Source organism: Paralichthys olivaceus, chromosome 20 (assembly GCF_024713975.1).
Source record: "Paralichthys olivaceus isolate ysfri-2021 chromosome 20, ASM2471397v2, whole genome shotgun sequence".
NCBI lineage: Eukaryota > Metazoa > Chordata > Actinopteri > Pleuronectiformes > Paralichthyidae > Paralichthys > Paralichthys olivaceus.
In genome coordinates this window covers 7,984,066-8,009,894 of record NC_091112.1, presented here as the reverse complement: position 1 = coordinate 8,009,894, position 25,829 = coordinate 7,984,066, and the positions used below count along the sequence as shown (strand labels likewise).

Genomic DNA, 25,829 nt, shown 5'->3' with positions numbered 1-25,829 from the left:
TGCGGAGCATCAATCATACAAGGACACACTCGAGATGCACTGGGGTAACATCACACTGGACTTGATTTCTACGAGCACGAGCATTTGCACTCACACACGTGATGTAAAAAACATGCAAGTCTGCTGTTCAGCAAATGAAGTATGGGAGAACAGCAACACACACACACTAAACACTGTGTGTACAACAGTGGAAGCAGTCGAGACAGGGGCTCCCCCGAGTACACGCTGACCTCTGAGTGTACCCTGGACCTCCCATCTTCGTGCTTTAAATCACGACTTGGCCATTTTTCCCTCTTTCTGCGTCTTCCCTTCCTTCCTCCACTCTCAGCCTCGCTCCCTTTGTCTGTTTCTTCAACTGCTGCGATTATTAGACAAGCTGAGTCCAGTGTTTGTGTGAAGAAGCAAATGCAGCTGGACCGCTTCGGAGGCCCGATCACCCACAATGCTTTGCCACAGCCAACAGAGACAATGGGAATATTCCAAATGTGCAGCATCAAGTTTAGTTTCAGTTTCCTAATAATTTGGTCATGATTATTCCCTGGATCCTAATTGCAGCAAACCACGAACCACATATGCTTTGTGAAATTCATATTTGTGTTGGATTCATTGCAAAAAACACAATTAGACTTGAATTTATAATCCGTGCCTTTGCTTTCACTCTTTTCTCCTGCACCCAAATGGCTACTTTACTCAATCAGCAGGGAAACTTGGGCTCAGCCTGTATCCTTCACAGTAATTAGCAACCGCTGCCCCAAACCCCTTAAGGACAGCCATGTGGATGATGTCATGCTTGTTATTATTCCTGGTATTATCTGACATCCCTACTGTACATTGTGGCTTTTGTTTTGCAGCTGCTTTGAATTGTAGCCAGGATATCTTTGTGAATGGAAAACAGGCACACTGCAAATCAGAGACAATAAATACATGCAGGATGTATTTAAGGCCGAGGATGCTAGTCCTGTGAAAAACGACCTTGTTCTCTTCATTTCTTTGTCAAAACTCCTCGTGTCGTGCTTGAGTGAAAATCCAGGTTTTCCTGCTTCCTCTGAACCTCATTAAGCCCGGGGATAGTTTTACCTCGCGGCTGCAGCTCTGAATGCCTTCACATCGTCACCATGCTGGCGAGCCTAATTCCCACATATTTTCAATTCGACCCTCTCTTTTCCATAAGAGCAGTCATCGATCTTCATTTGTCACTTAACCTCCACGAAGATGAGGACGAGGAGCGCGGTGCGTGCAGAGCGGGTGTGTGTATTAGCGTGTGTCTTTGATTTCCTGCAGGCCTACCGGCTTCTGACAACACATGCAAATGAAAGCACGGGTGTAGTGGAGTGTGGGATAGTAAATGTATCCACTGACTCCTTCAGTCAATGTCACCCGTTAATGACACTTTACATACACTTCCTTATCACCCCCATCAGAATATTTCACATTCACACCCATACACACACACACACACAGGTCTCCTGAAAAAATGTCATTAAATACTTTATCAGCTCCCTGATAAAAACCATCACGAGGTTCTAATAGTCGTCTCTCGGTGCTGACTTCTTAGTCGACAGGTGCCGTGAGCTAAATTTCTGCTGAGGAAAAACACAATGCAAAGTAACAACAAGGAAATGTGTTAATGCTGCTCGTCTTTGAACTTGTTCTGTCAAACAAACCAAAAAGCTGTAACCAGAGAGATCAGAGGAGAAGAAGAAAAGTTTGAAGAAAATGTCTCAAATTCACAGGAAGCTACAAACATATTCTATATCCATTAAAAACATTTCCATCGAATATGATGCATTTATAAGATATTTCACCAGCTAATCATGCAAACTTGAAACTACAGTCATTCATGAGTTACATGATGATTACAGGACTGTTGGTGTCCTGCCGCAGGCTGGTTTTGCAAATCCCACATTTTGATTCGCCACGTCACACTGCGAGCAACCTCTGCTGTTGAGTTTACACCGGAACAACCGGGGGTGGGCGCCCGAGAAGTGGCTAACACCGAGTTGATTACATCAAGGCGGCTCGCAGACCTGACACCTTGCTGAATTTGTCAGCATTAATCGGCGGGGCCCTGTCACTGAACCGTCAGCTACCTGGATAATTAGGGACCGTGGCTAACGATGCCGTCGGAGGGAAGAAAAAGCTCAACTCCCTTCCCCTCCTCCACCCCACCAAGCAACCCTCGAGTCATAATTAAGAGACTGGCTTTGCATGGAGGTAGTGATAGTGGCAGTAGAGCAGAATTTGTTTAGGAAAAGAAAAAAAGAAGAGAAAGCAGCCAGTGATGTCAAGAAGTGGAGACGCTCACGAGGCACCACTGTCTTGTGTGTTGTGTTGAATCGCTGTGCGGCTCACTGCGACTTCAGTGTGGACAAACGTTGACGAGGGCTTTAATTAAACACGCGTTGTGCTAAGCTATAGACGGATCATTAAAATGCAGCGATGACGTTTGTTTAAAGGAGACACAACATAGGATATATCAAAGAAATGAACAGCACCCAGTCTCTTGATTAGCGGCACCACTGTGGCTAAGATTTCTATGAAGAGAGCAGACAAAGGAAAACTTATTGTTGAGTTTCGGTCTGAAGGCACACATTTCCACATGGTCAGTATCACAGCGTGTCACTGTACCAACGTTCAGCATAGAAACTGCTCCTGGATCTGCGTCCTGGTCTGTCCCACTGTGCATTAGTCTCTCACAGTTTGCTCCACCCCTTCCTCCAGTGCCGTCTCACTCAGTAAAACTGGACGTTGTGCAGGATAGGTAGTAAAAGTCTATTTTTTTGTGCGGCTAGAACTTTTTAACTCACGTGGAACACATTCAACACAGCATCCCACTGTAATCACGCCGACATGTTGAATGATTAGTTGACAGATTCATTACTTAGAGTGACAGTGTTTGATTTAAGATAGGTCGTCTGGCAAAGTAAAAGCGTGAGTAGACGTGCTGCAACGCCATTAATTCTGCTGCAATCAAAACCCTGACCTCAGTATCAAGGCAAATATATAATTATGGCTTATTTGTGTATTTCACATACAGTACTTCACGTCCAGTAATTAAACTAACTACCGGTTATTTAGCTGTAATGTGCACAACAAGTTGCCTAATTTAAACATGATAATGCTGCTGATGCAAACAGTGATATCATGAACAGTTTCCTTTAAACAGGGATAAAAATAGGTCAAAGGTCACTTCTGAAACAACTTGCTCAGAGCAGATACTATCAATCTTTCCTCTGGAGATGAAGGTGGTGTTGTGCTGGAACCAAAGCACTTCCAACAGGGTTGCAACAAATTATTATTACTCATACATTTATACAAAACATCTGAAAATAGCACAAAAAATGCCCCAAAGTTTTCAGAACAAAACATGAAGTCTTCAAACTGTTCATAAAGAGTTAAAAACCTAAAATATAATAGAGTTTCAATAATAAACAGTGAAAAGCATCAAGTCCTCATGTCTCAGTACCTAAAAATAGACAATCTTTGTTTTAGTGAAATGACTTCAACAATGCTCATAAATGATCTATGGCACGATTAAATAGCTAATGCCAAATAGTTTCGGTTTCAGTGACAGATAATCAAAACTGTGGCCCAGGACACGACAAAATGTAAAATATGAAAACAAATAGAGTACAAGAAAAGAAAAACTTAAGCCTCTGTGCCTGCACTGCGTTATATTAAAGTCCCGTTATTTATTCTTGTCCTGATTATTTCCTACTTGACATTACTGCATTGTCTTCAGCCTCCATTAATTACCTGGGCTCCTATGAGGAACACCTCAGAAACAACTGCACTTCAGTGAGAGGAGACAGGAAGAAAAAATGACGACAAATGACTGCAGCAAAAGTCTCCGCTGCTCAAATGGCACCGCGCTGAACTCAACTGCCAAAACTAACAGATGCAGTAATGTGGTTCCAAATGAAAGAACACTGATGTATTGTCGCTGGTCATAATCTAGATAGGGTACACCGCCATTACAGGGTCTAGAATCATCACTGTGACTGATGAAACTGAGCCCATTTGAAATGGCATACAAAGAGCCATTGAATCCTCGCTCCCTCTCTCTCTGAGGAGCGCATGCAACGTTTCATTTTAGTGCAACTCCAAAGTGACAAATCTAGGTTGTGGAAATATCTGGTAATGCATTGTAAAAATAGCCTGCGTTCCTAGGTGTGTATACAGAGGAAGCAGTCTCACACACACACACACACACACACACACACACACACACACACACACACACACACACACACACACACACACACACACACACACACACACACACGGAGGTGTTGACGTTTTGTTTCTTTGCGATTGACCACACGTCAAGCACTGGAAATAATGCACAGACAACGCCTTCCAAGTTGGGGAATGACAGTTACTGCGTGTGATGTATGTGTCCGTCACAAAAGCAGACAATTAAATCAATATTCAAAAGCAGAGCTGGAATGTGGCCACGCCAGAGCTTGGCTGAATGACCAGTAAGTATCGAGGCTGGAAAACAGAGGAAACAACACTTTTTCTTCTTCTCTCTCTCCTCACCAGCGTTTGTGGCAGAGGTGGAAACAGACACTGTTCATTTTCAGCGTGCTCGCTCTTCAAACACATTTCTCTCTATCCATCACTAAAGCCTCGCGTCAATTAGAAATTACAGCCCCACAGAGTTCAAAGTCTTTCTGTCACAACCTTGATTAAGTCTGCTTAACCTCACATTTCCACCGCCTGCTTAACATTCTACAGCTGTTTTATTCAGCTTTGGTCATTACTGCATGAACTTCAAAGGTTCCTCTCCCCCCCCCTCGTCATTTGGAAATGCATGTCAATCACACACATCTCCCAGGGACATCAAATGGATTCAGGCAAACATGCGATTCTCTCGCGCAGCAGTTCATGTCTGGTCAGCTTAACGACAACGAGTGGGCCCGACTGCCGACGTGCAAAATGTTGTGATGCAAAGAATTCTCTCAGAATATGAATTCATGCGTTATTTACTTTTCTCTGAAGAGGTTTGTTAAATGTGATTCAGTTAAAAAGACCAAAACTCTTTCATACTAAGGTCCCACAAATTCCATTACATATTTGAAGACATGATTGATAGGTTTATGATACCAGGAGGTTCTATCATTAGCAAGTTCATTATACTGAACTTGACTTTTGTGCTACCCAACAGTGATTCTACATATGTTGCTAAATATGGTACAACATTTTTTAAATATTTGGAAACACAATTAATAGGTTTCTCACAACAGGAAGTTATATTATTAGCAAGATTGTTACAGTAAACTTGACTTTACATAACCTGGCATCAAATAACATACCTGTACAGTTTGACTTACACAATAGTGACTTTACATTTGCTGCTAAATACTTTGAATTTATGGTATTATATTCCAATACATATTTAGAATCACCATTAACACGGTGTTTGACACCATAAAGTTATATTGCTAATTAAGCTAATTATACCAAACTTGACTTTTACACCACCTGGTGTCAATACTATACCTGTTTAGTGGCATTTGTGGTACCCAACAGTGATTTTACATATGTTGCTAAATGGTTTTTAATATTTTAAAATATTTGGAAATGTAATTTATATGTTTTAAATACTGGAAAGTTCTATTATAGCAGGATTCTTGTACTAGACTTGCCTTTCACATCACCTGGCACCAATAATGCACCTGCTTAGTGACTTCTGTTGCATCAAATATTACATATGGTTACATATGTTGCTAAATAGTTTAATATATGGTATTACATGTTGCAATACATATTTGGAAACATGATCAATAGGTTTATGATACCCCAACATGTGCAATTATACTAAACATGACTTTTACATCACCTGGTAACAATAACATACATGTATAGTGACTTTAAGGGTATTTCACAGTGATTTTACATACGCTGCTTAACAGTTGATACATTTTTAAATATTTGAAAACAATAGGGTTTTGATTATTGGCAAGATTCTTACACTAAACTTGCCTTTAACTAAACCTGGTGTCAATCATCTACCTATATGGTGACTTTCATGGTGCCCAGTAGTGATTTTACAAACACTGTCTCCTTATTTATCACTGCATGCTCAACTTGGTGTAATCTGCATATAACTTTTCTGTGTCTTCACCGTGTATGACAGCTTCACACAGCTTGGTGCCTCTCAGACCTGAACAGAGGTCAGGTCAGGAGTTTTTGAAGTGACCATTAAGAGGTAGCCCTCCTCGCTTCACCCTGCAGTGTTTTAGGGCCATTCCTGTGTGGGACGCTTCCCTGTGATCTCGCTACGCCCCAGCACCCCCCTCTCCTCCCCTCCCTCCCGTGTTCCCTCCCCCCTCGGGTATTAATCGCAAACTATTTATCCCGCTTGAGAACTTTTCTTTCAATTTGTCTTTTCTCTGCTCCTCGGCGGGGGCAAGAAGTTACCCTTTGAGGGAGTCCGGCTGCCGGGGCGCATGCGTGTCTCTGTGGCGAATGATTTACTGATGTTTATCAGGAATGAATAGATCAAAAGAAGTCGCATGACAGGCGATCAATCAAGCATCAAATCAAGGGTGGCAATCCCGGAGCGGAACACGAGCTGAGAATGTGCCTCCTCTCTCCCTTCTTCTTTTCTCTTGTGTTTTCTCTTTCTACTGGCACCAAACACATCAGACACGTTCGCCTGTAAAAGCGAGATAAGATGAGCTTTGTTTGGAGAACTTGGATGCTGGCAACCTAGAAGTGGAGGAACGGCTTAAAAGCGTTGCAACTCAAGAGTGCAGCTGAGCGCTTTCATTTCACACCATGGCACATTTGGCACCGAGGCGCATGCCTGCGTAAATGAAACAATACTGTTGCCAATCAAACATGCCTTACTTGATTAGTGGGAATAAATTTGCCCTATTATGACCCATAGTGAAATGAATCACAAGTCAGTGAACTAAACTCAACACACACTCAGACTTTAGGGATGTGTTGTCCTATTATCTTGTGTCCTTCATCTGGCCTCTTTATGTACACTGCTGCGTAAACTTGTGTGCACATTCCTGGTTGTTTATTCTACGTGTGTGGGGGGGATAAATAAAGTGTGTGTGTTTCCAGGAGGGGTGTGTTTGTTTGCAGAGCCGGGGCTTACCTACTGACCGCCGCGGCGCTTGCTGCTTTCTCCTCGGCATGCTGCTGCAAGACTTTCCGCTTGACTTTTCATGCAGAGATCAGATTAGCGGGACGAGCTGCAGAGGAAACCGGTGCGACGGGAGGAAATCAAAGCCAGAAACGTTTCTCTTTTCTCCTTCGGTTCTTGAGCTGGACGAGTGGCTGACGACGGAGTAGATCCCTCGCAGGGTGAAGAAGTCTCTGCTCGTCTCTTTTAGGCGAGGGTTTAATCTCTATGCGTCTCTGGTCATTTGAGAATCGGTGCGTCCGGCGAGACAAATAAAAAATGAAGATAGCAATGGATTCAGCTGTAAACGGGCTCGTCCTTTAACTTCTGCCGATCCAGAAACTCATCGCAGGCTGCAAAAAATGTTAAAAAAGCTCCGTGCGGATCTCAGTCTACCGAGGAGGGATATGGACAGCTGCCGGAGCTTCCTTCACCGCGATCCCATCAAAAATGCGTGTGCCACCCCTCACCGGACTATTTTTCATACCTCTGTTCGCAGCAAACGTGGAGACAAACGGAGCTTCCTCTTTTCCTTTAACTCGCTCGGTGGTGGAGTCCAAACTGCGCCGCGGTGCGTTTTTCTCTGGCTGCGCGTCCGACACGGTGCCCGCTCCGGGTATCCGACCGCTTCAGGGAGGAAAAGAGAGGAAAGAGTGACACGTTAGTGGAGCTGCGTGTGTGTCAATCAGTCAAGTGTGTGTGTGTGTCTGCGTGAGTGTGTGTGTTTGCGGAGAACCCCCCCCCCCCCACCCCTTCATCCACCCCGTCTCCGTGAAAACACCCCTGGATAATGAAATACTCACATATTCGCTGTCCGCCCGATTGTCAACACGGACACTTGACGAATTTCTCAGAAAGTCATGAGAAGACACGAGGAGCAGACGCGCCCTCCGAGCTCCACACAGTTCTTCCTCCTTCTTCTTCTGTTGTTCTTATTATTTCCTTTTTTTAATTTGTTACTGTTTATTCTCTTCTTTAAAAAAAAAAAAGCATGCTCCGGATATTCTCCGCAGTGGAAACGTGCGCACGTTCGGTGATGCGCGGCGCATCCAGACAGCTCCCACTGATAGACAGACACATCCAGCTGCCTTTCCGGCCTCTCCTTTACTCCACCCCTCCACAAGCGTCACCCTGACAGTCAGAGCCCACCTGTCAATCCGCTGCTCTAATTGTTCACTGGGATGGCTTTCATTTCAACGCCTTCCTGTCCCCCCCCCCACCCCACCCTCTGCGCACGGAGCCAACAGTGTGGGGGCTACAGACGCGCGTCCTGGTCGTGGACACAGGAGAGGACGATTGGTAAAAAAAACAAAACAAAACATGGAATGAGAGGTGACTCCAAAAAGTTGATGTGTGTGTGAGGGAGAGATTTGATATAATAGTGACTGCTGCTGGAATTCTTGCGCACAGTAAAATAAACTGTGCGTTCTTTAAGGCAGGCTTTGTCACTGTCCTCGTTTAATTTACACACAAACAAAAACAAAGACGATCTAGAATCACCTATAAACCTATTAGACTTCGTAGATCCCACACAAGCAGGATAATCTTTGCTACAAGCACAGACAGATCAGGCCCTGGCTGATTATTTGGATTAGACCCCGAAACATCAATCACCAGTAATTCGAGCGCAGAGCAAGACTCTGGGAGGAAACGTGTATTAAAAAAAAAAGCTGCAGCCAAGAAGTATAAACAACTTCTCTCTTCCCCCCCAGGTAAATGATGTTTAAGAATAAAACACATTCGATGGAGTTGAATTTGCAGCTTTGTCTTAAAGTTTGTGGATATTTGCAGTGGCCTCTTTAGCGGGACAATAGAGGCTGCGGATCGATTTGTTACACCTTTTTACTAAGGCTTGTGGTGAAGGGGAGGGGCTCTGAATCTACAAGAGGCTCCATTAATAGCCTACACTGCGTCCTATAACTATTATCCTCCATAAAGTGTTTATAAAGGGCACACAACTGGGCCAATGTTATCTTAAATGATGTGCAGAAGCTGCTCTGGAGGACGGTGGAGAGGAGAGAAGGAGAAACTCTCAGGCTTGGTTTTTTTTTTACTGGTTAACAGAGGGTGTGGTGATAATCACAACCCCGAACTTGGATGGCTCAGATCAGACTGGATGCGCCTTTTCCCTGCGCCTGCAGCCGGACACCGGACTCATTCAGCCCCAGAGGCTCCAGTCCTGGCTGCTGCTAAAGCTTTGGAGCGGATCATTTACAAGGAACTGGATTACTACACAACTTTGGTGCGAACCGTCACACGGGCCCACTTCAACTACCTCTGGTGAGTTTCTAACATTTCCTTCCCTCACATTTTCAGTCACAAACCAAAAGCAGCGGCCGTGTTGTCCCCGTCTCTTTACGCACACAAATAAGCCTCTCGGAGGATTCCTGCGTCTTTACGCGCGGTGCCAAAGTGTTAATCTCCGAACGCAGCGTGTCTGAGGTCGCTTATTATATGGTAAAAGAAATACAAGGTACCGCCCCAACATCTGTCTGTCCCTGTCTGTCAAAAGCGACCTGGCTGCTGATTGATGGAGCAGACCTACGTCACCACAATTTCCAGACAGACACACAAACAGGAGGGCTGCGCCTTTCTACAAGCTTCATCCAGTTTTACAAAACATCATCATCATATATATCATACGTATATATATTCTGAGTGACTTCGTAAAAATAGTTCCTATAATTACAATACATTTTTTAAACAGTATACTAAATGTTTACTGTATTACAGAACCATTTTACCAGTCTAAAGTACATAAGCTAAACTCAGTATAAATCTGACTTTATTTAAATAATTATCATACTGTGGTATTCAACCTTCAGCACTGATGGAATTATGATCTTTATTTGGTAAAATGTCAAAGTCAATGACAAAATATGAAGAATAAAATAAACCCACCCTCCTCTATCAAAATAAAATAACACAAACTTAACTATAGGTGATGTAGGATTTTATATTTTGTGGTGTTACGTGACAAAGGCTGTTGTAAAGGTTTGTAAGCAGCAGAGAGACCAGAGTGGAATCACAGCAGAGCAGCTTGTGCAGGGTCTGATCCCAGGCCAGCAGGGGGGGACATGTGGTTCAAGAGGCAGGGGTAATAACCACCTCTGCATCGAAATGTCTGTGTATAAGCAGGACGCACGCTCCAGAGTCTGTTATTACAGAAGTTTCTATTACATCTGATCTCTTTGTGTGTTTCTTTTTTATCTCACTGACATTTATACAATAAAAGCAAAACCATTTACGTTGTTGTTGTGTAGGTGTATTTGTAACTTTAAGGCTGAATTATTAGAGACACACATTGTCAAATGTTGGGATTTTGTCACAGAAACATTTCATATCACCTGAGGACTGAAAATTAAATTCTTGCCAGTGAGATGAACAATAAACTGTTTGTGAATTCACTCCTTAATGTACCCACTATATGTACAATGGATTCAAACATGATTCTATTTCCACACACACACACACACAGTCAGGCATTTGTGATCAGAACATCATGATCTAAATTGCTTTCTACAGTTGTTACACTTCCTGTGATGCGACCGCCCGTGTCCATGTGCACATACGACAAAAGCTGAACACACAAACAGTTGTTTCCCACCACCAACCCCCCCCCCCCCCCCCAGAAACTTGTACACATGAAGCCCCTCTTCCACGTAACTGTGGCACGGTGACAGCATCATGACATGTCAGCGTGTTTCCTCCTCTTCTCCCTCAGAGCCAGTGAGAACATGCATGTATATTTACATACATTATTCTCTACTTTCTACTGTCTCTCTTTTTTTCTAGGTCTGACGTGAGAGCAGCCATCCGAAGAGGAGCTGCGGCATCATAAAGCGAAGGAGTCTCGCAGGTTGTCAGATCAGGTGAGGGACCCAAACTCACATGAGCAAATAATGACACTGTTTTTTTGAACATGTAAATACTCTACATGTTCAATAATATTGTATGTTTCCCATAAGAATAAAAATATTAGGAATAATCTGCAAGACTAACACAAACTTTTATTAATAATATAACAGGAAAACCTTTTTTTGTCAACATTTGTGAAGATTGCAATTCCAACTGAGCTTTATAGATTTTTATCATTTTTATTATTTAACTTAATTTACTATATCTGCTTTTGGAACTTTTATGGTTAGTTACCAAACAATTCTGGAAATTATTTTTTAAAATCTGAAAAGAAGTTTGGAAATAAAAGAAAAATAGTCCTGCCTCGACGTCAGTGGGTTTAGATTTTGTGATGATGTGTTAACAAACTAAAACTATGTAGCTTGAAAAAAAAGAACTGAAACAACCACCAGCGTTTGTTTCTTTTTCACTTTGTTTTTGGTCTTCAATCCTTCAACACCTTCATGACTTTCCCTCTCCTCCTCATCGTCACTGCCACAGAGAGCGTCACATGATCCACTAACATGAGCATATATTTTTTTTATATGAACACTTAAATCCTGAGACACAGCCCCACACTGTAGCAGAGTTTATTTCATTTCTATTGTTGTTTGATAAACAACTCTAAGTGAGTTTGACCAACAACAACCCATAAAGATCAATGTATAAATATAATTCTTTGGTCAGATTTACAGTATTTATGCTTTGCCCTCAGGAGTTAATTCTTTTTAGCATGTCTAATTTTCATTTCAGTTCAGATATTTTGGGATATATATATTATATTGACAAAGATCATACTGACCCAAGCCAGGAATTTAATGCCTTCCTCTTCACACTCATAAATAATTAATGCTGCGTTGCATATTTTTTGGCCTGTGGCGAACCAGCCGAACCATTTTGCAGCCATAAACCTCTGATGTCAAAACATTTAGGCTCTTCTGGTGTGAAAGTGTATGAGCAGTGCCCCACACAAATTCAGCATCAGGAGTTTGTGGTGTTCAGCATGTGTTTTTGCAGGTTTCTGAAATATAACTTTTGAAAAACTCTTTTTCTTTTATATATTTAATGTTATTTGTATAAAGATCTGCCACAAACCAGCCACTAGGGATACTCTTTTGGGTAGTTCTAGTGCCGGTCCCAAGCCTGGATAAATGGTGAGGGTTGTGTCAGGAAGGGCATCCGGCGTAAAACTTGCGCCAAAACAAACATGCGGATCACAAATAGGAGGGGTAGTGGATATATTGGCAGAGGATCGGCTGTGGCGACCCCGAAAAGGGAGCAGCCGAAAGATGAAGAAGAGTATAAAGATCTGCCACAGCAGCACCGGACGCCTTTACTTATCCGCGGCACATGAAATAAAGAGGAATATTCTCTCCATAGTGTCATTCAAATAAGTGAACATTTGGAATGACGAAGGCTCACAGCTTATGATAATTCCTCTGCTCATAATCTTGACTAATCTTCAATCAATGATGGGTCCTATCAGATTCCACACACTCATTGACAGGCTGAATATAAGAATATATAATAAAGAATTAATAAAGAAGAGGCTCTAACTTTGACATGAGCTATATCTCCACATCTATCAGATAAGACTGCATAATTAAAATGCCAAAGTGTGAGTATGGAGGAAGAGAGAGAGGGAGACAGAGAGGTTTTGATATTTTATAGAGATTTACTTTTCCACGACTTGTTTAATGTGTAAAAAAAAAACGATGTGTTGCTGTAGTTTTGACAATGCAATTAAAGGTTTGTAATCCCCACCACGCATGAGCTTTTTTTGTGTGTGTGATTTTGTCAGTTTGGACGAAGGATGTGGTGAAATGCTGCGCAGCGGTGACAGATGCAAGTTTATGAAAGGACTGGAGTCTCGGAGGGATTGGAGGTGTTGTTTTATAGCGACGAGGAGGCTCAGAGCTGAAGGGAAGAGGAGGCCACTTCAGCTTGTTTACACAAACTATGAAACTGTTGTTCAGCAGGATATATTTACTGTGTGTCTTTTAAACATGAGCCCTGTTACGCACAAGAACAGGAGGAAACTTTATCTGCACTTTGAGACAAATCGTGTGACACAGAGATTCCCTGCCTCCTGGAGCAACCTTGCGAAAAAAAAAAAAGAAATCCTCGCCAAAATCTGCCGAATGAAGTGTCATATTTCACATTTCAGAAAATACCTGCCTCCCTGACATGCATGCTCGTTCCCTCTCCTCCTCCCGGGCCTTTTGTTTTCTTTGACACGTGCACTCCAATTAGCATTTTTCAGCCATTAAGGAGGAAAGAGAAACAGCCAAATGTTTGTCTCAGCCAGCACTTTTCTCCCCCGACAAGACTTTCTTTCCGAGGCCTGGTGGAGAGAAAAAAAGGAGAAAGAATGGAAAAAAAAAGTTAAATATTCAGACAGACTCAATATTATCCTCGATGTTAACATTATCGTCTTCACACAACAATTACCAATAGCTTTGTCTGGGAAAGTGATGTGACAATGCAGCCACTAGGGTTTGTGAGAGCTGTTGTCACTCTGCATTTTGGAGCAATTAAAATGATTAAAATGAGTTTTTACAAGAGAACACATGCAAGGAGGATTATTTTCTTCCTGGGTGTAATCCTGTGATCTGTTAACTAAATATTTCAATGTCTCAGATGGAGGAACACAGGGCACAATACAACCTCCCAGCACAAAACGCTCCTTATAACCTTTTTGCGATAAAACACAACAGTCTCTGGAGGATAACACGCAAAAAACTGGATCTTAATGCTCAGTTTGACGGTGAGAGCACACTGAGGAGTCGAGGTTCTTTTTGTGTCATCTGTCCTCTTGTGTGTCAAATTAGAGCATCCTAATCTTCAGCTTTACTCCTAAATTTAAATCAGCGAATTTCAAATTGCTCAGATCCCTCGCTGCGGGCTTTGGCTGCGAAAATCTGTCACCGCCGCTGGTGCGCTGTACATTAAGGGAAGAAAATGCTCTTAAAAAGGTGCTTTTCTGACATTAAAATGACTTGTGTGCACAGCGCCGCCCGATCCGTGTAGTTTGAGGCATATATTTATGAATAGGAACCTTTAATTAGGGCTTGTGTTTCCTCCCTAGTCACGTTGAGGGATGGTCCTCGCCGACATTCATTAATGATAATCACCAAGAGCGATGGCATAGCTACAGGCCAAGTCTCCGGGGACCCGACACTTGAAAAGAAGCATTAAATTACACAGAGGGACTCTTTAATTGCAAAAAGGAAAATATATAGCCATCATTGTTAAATATGATCTTTTGTAAGCCTTTACTGGTTCAAGGATTTGTCTGAGGGTTTCTTATCCTCACAGTCTTTCAAATTAATCTGGAGCTATTTCTGTGATAATGCACAGAGCCCCTTAGTTTTATTTACCAAAAACTAAGCAAAAACTGTAAACGTAGGATCATTTCACACGTTGGGATTTTGACGTATAATCACGATATAAAAATAAAAAGCAAAACAGAGTGAGTGTGCATTCAAAAAAAACTTGTGCTAGAATTAAAAACACAACTTTGTCAACCTCAATCTGTATGATACATGTAGCTGTGTCGGTATAAATTGTGCATCAGCTTCGTCGGGGAAAAGGTAGATTGTGCACGTGTGACCGGTGTGATTCCACATTCTTAGCCCATCTTTATGACCAGAATGATCACTATTTATTGTGAGTCTCAGGACAATATATGATCAAAACTTGTGGAAGGAGTCACAGACACTGAAATCAAGATGTGATATTCCCTGAAAAGATCAATTTTGAAAGTACCTTTTTAGCTTATATTGTATCTCCATTTATTCCTGTTTTGTTGTTTATTCTCCCTTTTCCATGTTTTACCAACTGCTCAACTTGTAAATTAAGCGATAATTATCAATATAATTATTTACTGCTTCTTATCTTTTTGTCCTCTGGTCTCGATGAGTTGTTCTTGATCTGTGTCCTTGTGGTGAAGACAGGGGATGCAGATAATAATAAAAAAAATCTTCTTTGTTAATGAAAAGATCTCGATCGGGGAAAAAAAAAAAAAAGAAGTTGTGCATGAAGACACACAGACATGACGCACACGTTCGTACTCGCACACACCAACTCGTGACCTAATTGCTCAGTCTCACTCAACTAATTAATCACAGCTGACTTAACATGGTGACAAGGTTAGGTAGGTGACATTCTCCAAAAATCTGCCTCCTCTTTTTCTCCTTCCTGCTCCAGTCTAACCCTCCTCGTTTCTCCACTTCCATTTATTTTGCTAGCTTTAGTTTTCCTTCACTAATTTCTCTCTGTTTTTCTCATTTCTTTCATTTTTTTGTGGAAGCCTTTCTTCCATGTCATCTGACTACTTTTTTCTTCCTATTTCCAATTTGTTCTTTCTGTCTATTTTTCCTTCCTTTCTTTCCATGTTTGTTTGTTTTCCACATCTTCCTTCCTTCCTTTCCCTTCTTTCCTTCCTTGCTTTGTGTCTAGCTACCTTCCTTTCTTCCTTCCTTCAACTATTCCTTCCTTCCTTTCCCAGCTCTTCCTCCAATCACATCTTGTCTAGCTTGAATCATAGAGCATAACTTGGCCCACATCTATTTTTACCTGTTATTTGGGTGGGGTGGGGGTGGGGGGTGCTTTGCAGAGGTGAGAGTGGGCATGCTGGGAAAGAAGGAGGGTTAGGGGCGGGGTCACCATGCTCCATTAATCAAAAAGAATGACACTCATGTCGTCCCTGACAACCATCCTGCCACCCGTACGTCTGTTCCCCTCCTCCCTCCATCCCACTCAAAAGGGACAACTTCAGTGATGGGGAGGGTGAAGGCAGAAGAAGAGCGGGGGCGGGGGGTGAGGGTGGGGAGGTGAGCGAACTTTATTAATCAAGCATCTCAGATTAATTGTTATGAAGTGTCATCCATAAATTCTGCATTTGGATTTAATAATCTTGGGGGTAGACTTAACAATCTCTGTCGTGATTTGAGTTTTATTGAAGAGGCTGAGAGAGAGAGAGAGAGAGAGACGGAGAGGGAGATGGAGACAGAGAGAGAGAGAGAGATTCAGTGACACAAATAGCTTCTCAGCGGACAGTCCCTCTCCACATGACAGTTATGAAATACAATTATCAGCGAGATCTGCTTAAGAATTCATCAACTGCACCCCTGCTTTCCAAGGAGAGGAGGAAAAAAAATCCTATATACAAAGCAAGTCTTAACTGATAAGACTTCTCTTTCTCCCTGCAGCCCTTAAACTATCATTCCAATTCTTCTCCGTCTCAGACGTGTTAAGTCACTGTTAAGGTGCGGCGTTGCTTTGAAAGCGCTCGGCGTGTTATATTAAAGCGTATATCATTAGGTAATCAGGGAATATGGTAAATGACACACCACATGCAAATCAGACACAGTGAGTAGTTTGTTTGAAATGTATTACCAGTTGGTTTGCGTCGGGGTCAATAATAGCAGTTAATCTCCCCATGCTGTGGAAATATACTGTCACCGAATTGCACGACGCCCTGTCAGCTCGGGAAAGTAACAGAATCATAAAAAGCAAATGATTTCAATCAACTGTCGTCTAATTGCAGTCGTATCTTTTGAAATGAACGAGGAATGGCCAATACGCAGGTTGACAGTGTGCATAAAATTAGCATAGCTTTGCATATTGCTATGATATTAATGTTAGTTTTATTGGAGACTCGGGTGATCTTGTTTTTTTTGTGTTCTCTGGCATTGTCTTACTGGAGCAAGGAGAACAACATCCAGCTGATAGTTATGATAGAAATGGTTCAGCCCAACTAGCGTTTAGACGTTTTAGCAAAGTGGAGCTAATTTCTGCATCAGAGAGCAGAATGTGGCCTTGTCTCGATCTGGGAGAGTTATTTTGTCTGATCCAGGAGGCTGTTTCCTAATCTGCCCAGTGAGGCTGCGTCGACAAAAGAGATCTGAGGGATAGAAAATGGCTCTGTCTTTGTTCAGAGTAATAATGGAAAGTCTTTATGTGACTTTTTTTTGGGAAATGCCGGAGAAGCTTGTTAAACATGTGCCTTTAACTACACGTCCCCCTGTGCCAGATATCATCCTGATCAATGATGCCTGCGCTCTGTGAAAAATTACGACGGTCGGATCCGCGGTAAATGTTTTAGCTATCAACACTGCTTCATCCACTGTCGCCAATCCCTCAATGACACCCACATTGCGGCCTCAGCCTGGTTAAATCCGAGCCCTTCTCCTCCCATCGGTAAACCGCCGTTGTCTGCCTGTGATATGTGACTCCTGAATGATTCCTCGACTTCAGGCTCATCTGTTTCAGTGGGCCGGGACTGGAGCGCCGGTTTAAATGAGATGGTGGAGAAATGTTTAAATAATGTTGTGACACTCAAGCACGGCAGGAGGCCGGACGACGGAGAAAACCCTCAGTGCCGCTCGAGTTGAAAGGTATAGTGACAATGTGATTAAAACCAGACGAAAGCCATTGTGTTTACACTTAACCAAGTTATTTCCTATGAATTAAGAGGTTTAAAACCTGATCAACAGCTTTAGTGCTCATCAGTGTCTCTTGTCATTCTCTGTATCTACAGTCTCTTTAAAGAGGTTTGTCTGAATTGATGTGTTCAAGTACAAGCTTCAAGTATACAACATAACAGCTTTTGTGTTTCAATTAACTTGGCAATGAATACAGTTTGCATTAATGTGCTGGATTAATTCAACAACAAAGTTCATGCAGTTTTCTGTATAATATTTTTCCTATTAGCCTGCAGGGCACAGCACACAACGTTATGAGAGAAGTGAAATGGACTGCACATAGCCTCAGCCTGGTTATCTGTGGGAATTGTGGTATTAAATTATATGTGCAAACAGATTTAAATCAATAGATAAGAATTCATTTTCTTTCCAACTAAACTGCAGGAAATGTTACTACGACCAGATTATACTTTCTTATGATCTAATTATATGTTATTATAATTTATATTTATACATAATATCTATAATATGTTTAAGTGTATCATTAAAATGTTTGAATCCATGTAAATATGTACAAGTACAATATCGACTTGTAGTCACAACAGGAATTTTTAGACGAACGTCATTCCCCTACCCACCTCCAGGATGTGCCGCTGCCATGAATTAATCTAGTTCTTCTTTTGATTAAGCCACTTATACTTAAATAAACCTCTTATATCAAATTCTTGTACTTGTGTTCTTGCTGTTTTTCTCTGCTTGTAGAGCTGCTTTCAGACATGCACTGAAGTCTGGACATTTACCCCAGAGTAAAGTGTCACAGTGAGCCCATGTATGACTTCAATTCACAGTGGGCGAGTCAATTACATTTCCAAAATGGGACAGACGAAACGCTGAGTACTGAAAATACAAATATCTCAGGATGTAAAAGAGGTGAGGCCGCAGAATATGTAAGTAAGTATCGGAGTGCGAATTCCGCAGCAGACTTTATGTTACGTCCTGCCTCCTGCATGCTCTACCCAGACGCAACCTCTCGCCTGAATGTTGCAGACGTTTTCCTGTTGTTGTGAATTGACAAAATCACTCAGACAACGTCATATGATCTCGTTCAAGACGCAGCCCTCTAGTGGTCAAAGTAATTATGACTATTGTCTGTCGGGAACCAGGTAGGAAGTAAGGTGTCACGTTACTAAGCAACAAACTCAAAAGACCAAACTGTCACACGTAGGGGGCAATTGTTGGTTTCCTATTTCCCGCTGCCTGTCAACATGATTGTTACCTGACATAATTAGTTTGGTTACCATGACAACAAAGGTCTCCTTGGTAGTTTCAACCAAACAATGATCAAAGTTATTTTAGTGGCTCAAACGTTTACCATAGCACTGACACATCATGAAACACTGATGTTTAACATCTAAAACGTAGAATCTTGTCACTCTGTGCTGCTCACATTTCAGAAACGTACTTCAAACACACTTCAGCATTTCAGAAATAATTTTCTACAATAATCGACAAAGATACATCTTCTCTGTGACTTAAAAAAAATAAATAAAAGACACAGCTCCCCGCCCAACTGCCCCCTCCGCTCACTGCGTCTGCCCCAGTGGTCAAGGACACCCGTATCAGTGGACGTCAGGGTAGGCCCCATCCATCAGACGGCTATGGGTAATGGAATCAACCAGTGACAATGATCATCAGCACTGCAAACAATGGCCCATAAACATCCCCTGACAAGTGGTCAAATGCAAGAGAGGCAAGGTGGGGGCTGGGTGAAGGTTTGAGGGATTGTGTGTGAGTCTGTGTGTGTGTGTGTGTGTGTGTCCAGATGTGTGAGTCAGTCAGACAGGGGATGTAACACGAGGTGAAACGGTGCTGCGGAGTAGCAGAGAAATGGTGAGGAAGATATCTCCCTGGGGATGATGCGGTGGACCAACACGCTACCATCTGCAAACAAATGTCCCCCACGGGTCAAAGTTCAGACATACCTCAGCTTATTTTAAGAGTTTGCATCTCGCACTTTATCTTCCCTTTTCTTTAATATCACTTTTTATCTGAGTTGTGTTTTATTGAATCACCCGCAGCAGCGAAGGCCACAAATAACAGGAGATAAGATTTATATGTATAAATAAATCTACACACCTTTGTCTGGACTTTTTAATGAAAATTCTCAAATTGAAAAACATTAACAACTTCTAACCTGTATTAAAACAAAAGGCCTAAAGTTGCTGCTGCTGCCAAAATGGTTCAAGTAAAGTGTGGGCAATCATTGTTTCCCTTTCTCTCTCAGTCAGCAATTAGGGAGATGTTGAAGAATTCAAAGAAAGTCGTTTTTCTTTCTCTTTATGTTGAGTTTCCATCGTGATGAGAAGTTGTTGCTTTTGTCAAGCGGGGTGTTTCGTCACTCACAATTAAGAGCGCCCACACACGCACACCACCCGATTTAATTAGCCGCCATTTGTCTCAGCTTTCCCTCTTTTCCTCTGTTTATCCAAACGTCAGGAATGACACTGGCCAATTAGTGCAATGAAATAGTTTAGCCACTTGGAACAGTACAAACCAAGTGGGATGTTTGCTCGGAGCTCAAGGACTGGTGTGTTGCACGTGTGCAGCATTGTGTGTGTGTGTGTGTGTGTGTGTGTGTGTGTGTGTGTAGTGTAAGGGGGGGGCGTGGATGAGAAAAGCACAGCAGGTGTTATTCAAGTAAAGATATTTTAGTCTTTTGGTTTTCTATCACTAGGTCAATAATATTGGTAAAAAAATATTTTCACATCACAACAAACATGGGAGGAAACGTGTAAAGCGCTTTGAGTGGTCATCAAGACTAAAGCTCTATATAAACACAGACCGTTTATTTATGTGTGAAGCTGCTTCTCATTATTTGGTGTTTTGTCATCAGTGGCAGGATAAATTGACCCAGGGATTGGCTCGCTCTTCACAAATCCAGAAATCCGGGACAACAGCTGGGTAATGGGCGCTGCAGTGATTTACTAATTGTCTTCAAATTAATAATTGGCAAAGCTGAAGTGCAGATCTAAGTACTTCTCTTTCATTCGCTTGTATCTTTATCGGAAAAAAAAGAAAAACGAAAAGGCAGCTGAGACGATATCATTAACAGTCTCTCCAAATTGAAACAGTCGTCAAGAGTGTCTTTAAACGTCTCCAGCAGCTTTTTGTTGAGTGCAAATGAAATCTCGCTCATTTTGCTGGTGGCTACATGACTGATGTGTTGAATGAGACAGTCCGTTTTGACGCTTTTGAAGGCTGCGGGTTTGAAGTTTATGATTCTGAAGTGCCGGCATATGCTTAGCGAGATAAGCAATTTGACACACAGACATCACAGCCGGCAAATCTTTCGTCTGGCTGCCTTGAGTGTCCACGTCGCGCGCTTTTTCAAGAACACTTTACAACTGTCACCACTGACTGTCAGCGCCCAAATGACGCACGCAAACGAGCTCATTTTGAACACACATTAAGACAGCTGTCATATCAAAAAAATATATAAATTCACTCAGACTAAAAATACCATAAATTTGATCTCGGCCGCTTTTAAAAATTAATTTGCTATTTGAGAACCAAAGAATCCTCCGTTTTAGCGTCAGTTTGTTCATTAGAGTAATTAAATCAATGTTAGTGAAGCTTGATTTGAAGCAGGAGTCATTGAACGCAGCACAGCAGTAAAGTCAAAGAAAAGATTCCCCTGCTTTTATTTCTCTCTGTGAATATTTGACTGAGGATCACGATATCAGGAATCAAACACACACAAATAAAGACACGGCATATATTGTGTGTATACATTATATACGAACATACAAACACATGCACATTCACACACACGCCAGCCGGGGGGGTCAGATGTGCAAACAAAGTCGCTGACATCGTGACACTTCCTTGGCAGCGTTGCGCAAGTGGCGTCTGCGAACAGGCCTCTGAATAAATGGATCTGAAATGATTTACCTAGGGTATCTACCACCTGAGCATAAACACACGCACACACGCACATGCACACACACACACACACACACTTCTCCCCTCCCTCCCTGTTGTTTATACAGAGACGCTGACGCAGAGACACACCAACACCAAGAGGGATATTTAAAAAAAGAAATCTGGCAGAACAGCCTCCTATTGTGTCGTCCTGAGTCACATCATTTGACAAATAAGAACGTGAGTTTATTTAAACAGTTCAGATTCTCTCGACTCTCTTCTCTGCGATCTGAATCGATTCACGCCTATTTGTTTTCAGACAAAATGGAGACTATAAGTGGGGTCACGCTAAGAATAGCCACTTCCCTGACCTTGGCTTCTCCAGCAATGTCTGCAACATTATCAGCTGAAACATCCGCTATTAGGAGCTAACAACAAGAGACGTGTGTGCAGGAGCAGCAGCAGCAGACCGGCGGTGCACTGGCTCAGGGCAACACATCCGCATCACAGCGGCTGTTGTCACCTACAAGCCACATGCAATCATCCCTGAGAAGAGTGCATCTCTTTGTTTTTGTGATTTAAATTCAGTGTATGCAAGGAAATAAAGACACTGAGGGAGCAAACTGGGTGAATTATTAAGACTATACGCACATCACACATATACATACAATTATATCTCAAGCATTGTCTGTGTGCTCTTAGTTTGAATCCAGAGTGACATGATATAAGTGTGTGAATGTTGGAAATGAAACGATTTATTAAACTGTTTGTATATTGTGGAATTTGTTGCAGGTTTTATTTACAGGTGATGAACTGTTAATTTTTTATGATCACTTTATAGCAAAATAAAATCAATTCAACACCTCATATCCCACAATGATGCTTATTAATCAAATATTGTGCAGTAAGGCTGCAACTTTTTTTGTTGAAAATTGAAATAAAGTTAAATATCTTATCAGCAGTGGTCACAACAAATTCTGATCGAGTGCATGACCTGTTGCACTAGATCAGTGAATTAGAGAACTTTGATTTGCTTCTTTAATGTAAAATGTACAGTTAGAAACTATTAAGTCAGAAGAAAAATAAATGACACTACTTTAAAATGGAATTAGTTTTAACTACAGGAGTTGGATGTCATTTTTGTTGAGCTAGAGTTTTGGAAAGAGTATCAGTGCAGCGGTTCAGTGTGTAAAGTTTTCTGTCAAACTGTTTAAAAAACGTTTGATATTTGATTTCTGGCAAAACATGAATAATTTGTGTTGCCTGACAAATGTCTGTCAATGAAATCCATGACAACACCTAAGGTGATTGATTCTATTGTAAACTTTTTCATGAATAACAACTACTGTCAATTACTGAAACACACATAGTGTTCAACAGTCTTTGATTATGACAGCCTTTAAGTATCTACACAAACCTCACCACTGATAAAATAAATACATGTAGTCGATGACACTGCAAATCAAAGTACGAGTGAAATTCACCACATTCTGTTTTCTTTTTGTATTTTTCTGAACGGATGAACAACAAACATCGAATACGAAATGGTTAATTGCTCTTGCCTCACACTGAGGGTTAACACTTTGACTGTGCAGCTCTGATGGGAGACACGTCGTTGGCAGTTGGGCAAGAAAGTTGACACTGATGCAAAGGAGAAAAACAACAAAGTCAAGAGGTGAAAAACGGAGGCATCAGAGAGATGCATCATCATCCCACCTCCCTGACACTCTGTAGGGCTTGACCTTACCAGGCTGCTGGGTTGTCAGAGTGGCCTAATCAAGTAGTAGGCAGGGCTGCCAGAGCTGCCGCGCTCCCAGAACATGCACGGCTCTGAATTCATCAGTTCAGCTGATGCACGTGCATAAAGAGAGCGTCAGGTTATAAAAGGGTTGCTGCATATTCACTGGAGGTTGTTTTTCACACAGAGAGCACAGTGGAGATGTAGGTGAAAGGAAATTCAGTGATGAGGTCATGTTTCCAAACAGAACAAATATACAAACTTGAAAATTTAAAGCAAATAACAATTAAAATATTATTATACTAAGATTTGAGTGAAATTTCTCCTTAGTCAGATATTTTGGATGAAACGAGGAGACAGAATGAATGAAGATGACACACAGCAAAGGACCGGGTCGTAATCGAAGGCGTGGCCGCTGAAGGAGGACTTGAACCCCATGATGTGAAACACCCACGCCACCAGGTGAACTCAGTATATGGTTTAAAACATCACAAAACCATAACAGACCAGTGTGTTACAAACTGTATCAGCACGTTAAAGATACTTCGTCTCACACTTCAGAGGTTTTCCTGAAACATTTGCAGTTTGAAGAGAAATAAATTAAGCTTTCATTATAAAAGTGTCAAAACACATGATTTATCTGCCCAGTATATATCTATTTATATATGTATGCATCATGCTGGTGTCTCAAAAATATGTGCATGAGACTCTGTGTGTATTCACACAGATTATCCCACTAAATCATGCACTTTAATTATACTTATTTTACAAATGCAAGTCTTTTTTTTAAATACAGTGGTATTAGTACCACTGCTACCCGAGTCCAATTTAAGAGCATGAATATCATTAGAGCTGTATTAAAAAATATTATTGACCTTTCCCTGGTTGTGAGTGGACATCAAACCCAACTGTTTTAAAGTCTCTCCCATGTAGAGTGTTATTAACATATGCTGGTCTTAATAAATTATCTGTCACATTATAAAAAAAATTAAGCTCAACTCTACAATTTTATGAGCCTGTAAAGGTGAAGGCCATGCATATAAAGTTTTTCATGCACCGTGAACTTTTGAGGGATGCTACAATAGGTTACGTAATTAATTTCTGCAGGGAACCCTGAGCCGTATATTTTAAACATTTCCCTCATTCTTAAAAGGTGCCTCGGTGTCAGAGAATGTAAAGTTGTGGGAATGTCCATTATCGTCTTAAACCTAGTTCCAAAGTTCAAATCTATTGTCTCCTAATGCTCAGAGTGACTTTTGGAACATTTCAAATCACATGTACAAGAAGCTAATCCACGTTTTAATGAAATTAGAAGAAAGAAAAGATGTTTGTTTCTCTTCTCTTCAACCATTCATGTGTTAACTAATGTGCATTGTCCCTTATATAAAATACAAAAACCAACAAACATTGTGCAACAAATGTCAACATTTTAAACTCAGTAAAGTCAGTGTCCATCACTCCATCTACACTCAGAGACACTTTCCCATCTACAAAACCATCCAGTTGATTTAGTTGAAAGTGAACATGCACCAACAGGCCAAAGGTTTCTGTTCTCTGAGCAGTGATACCCTGTTGTGATTTTCATTTGAGTCACAGTGTGAAAGACTTGTTAATTTGATAAGCTCAGTCTCTCTCTCTCCCTCACTCACTTCTCTGTACGCACGTTTTCTATATTAAACTGCAGAGAGCAGAGTGAAACTGAGGCTGGCCATAACTAATCCATTCTACACCATTACAAAAACTGTTGTGTCAGTTTAACTGAATTAATCTCCAAAAGTAAGGGTCTGTTTTTGGGTGGACATATGATCTCATCAAAAGTCTTTGTTGTTTGTTGTCTTTGTGCTTTTGTTGCAGTTTGCATCATCATCATCATCATCATCATCATCATCATCTTCTCCACCCAACACTATGATCAAAGAGTTAAATTTAGCTTGCTAGAATTTGAATCTTCATGACTGGATGCTTCTCATTTATACCCACATAGCGGTTGACTATTCTCTTGACATTTAAACATATGCAGCCTTGTGGTTTTAACATTTCATCAAAGAAATGTTCATGTCCATTCAAACATGTGCTGCAGTTACTGAACATTGTCAGGTTTACCAAACATTACAATCGACCATATGAACAGATGAAGATAGTAATCATGGTTCGATGCCACAGACACAACAGCACTGAGTGTGACACTATTTCAGGCAGAGCACTAACATGAAATGTCCTGTAAGGCTTTAGGTCATAATGTGCTTCAGTGCATCTTTGCATTGATTCCACAAGTTTCTGGAAATCTACCGAAGGGATCAAACACCATTCATCAAAAGATGATCCCTCGTTTGTTGTTGTGCTGATGATGGTGGTAGAAAGTGCTCCAACCATTGACTGAGCTGGTGTCCCACCACCAGCATTCACTGGCATGATAAGAAAATCTGTAATAATACACACACTAACTAAAAGTACTACTTTTACGGACTCAGGTGTAAAGTTTCACCTCAGTCAAATATTTTACATGCCTCTACCGACTATTATCATCTCCACAACACTGGAAACAGGAGAGGTTGCACCGTGCGAATCAGCCTTGACAGCGGAATGATGTCAACACAAGAAGCCAACATTTTTATGTACTTGACCCTTTCTCAACTCAAACGAGCCGACACCGATATTGCTTGCCGTTGCCACTCAACGCTTGACGGCAGAATGGACACGG

General features: G+C 41.5%; 1 protein-coding gene across 3 annotated transcripts in view; it reads right to left on the bottom strand.

Annotated features, from left to right (window-relative positions):
• The window catches only part of tshz1 (teashirt zinc finger homeobox 1), a 137,787-nt gene that overhangs the window by 20,758 nt on the left and 91,200 nt on the right, over nt 1-25,829 (bottom strand). The window contains exons 2-3 of one of the 3 annotated variants that reach the window (XM_069516639.1): nt 13,216-13,385; nt 7,118-7,771 (exon numbers count right to left, since the gene is read on the bottom strand). In XM_069516639.1, the coding sequence (XP_069372740.1) occupies nt 7,118-7,157 (40 nt within the window). In that variant the 5' untranslated portion in view covers nt 7,158-7,771; nt 13,216-13,385. Of the gene's footprint in view, nt 1-7,117; nt 7,772-7,947; nt 8,227-13,215; nt 13,386-25,829 lie in introns of those variants that run through there. The other 2 variants (XM_020102006.2, XM_020102004.2) reach the window with 2 other exon arrangements.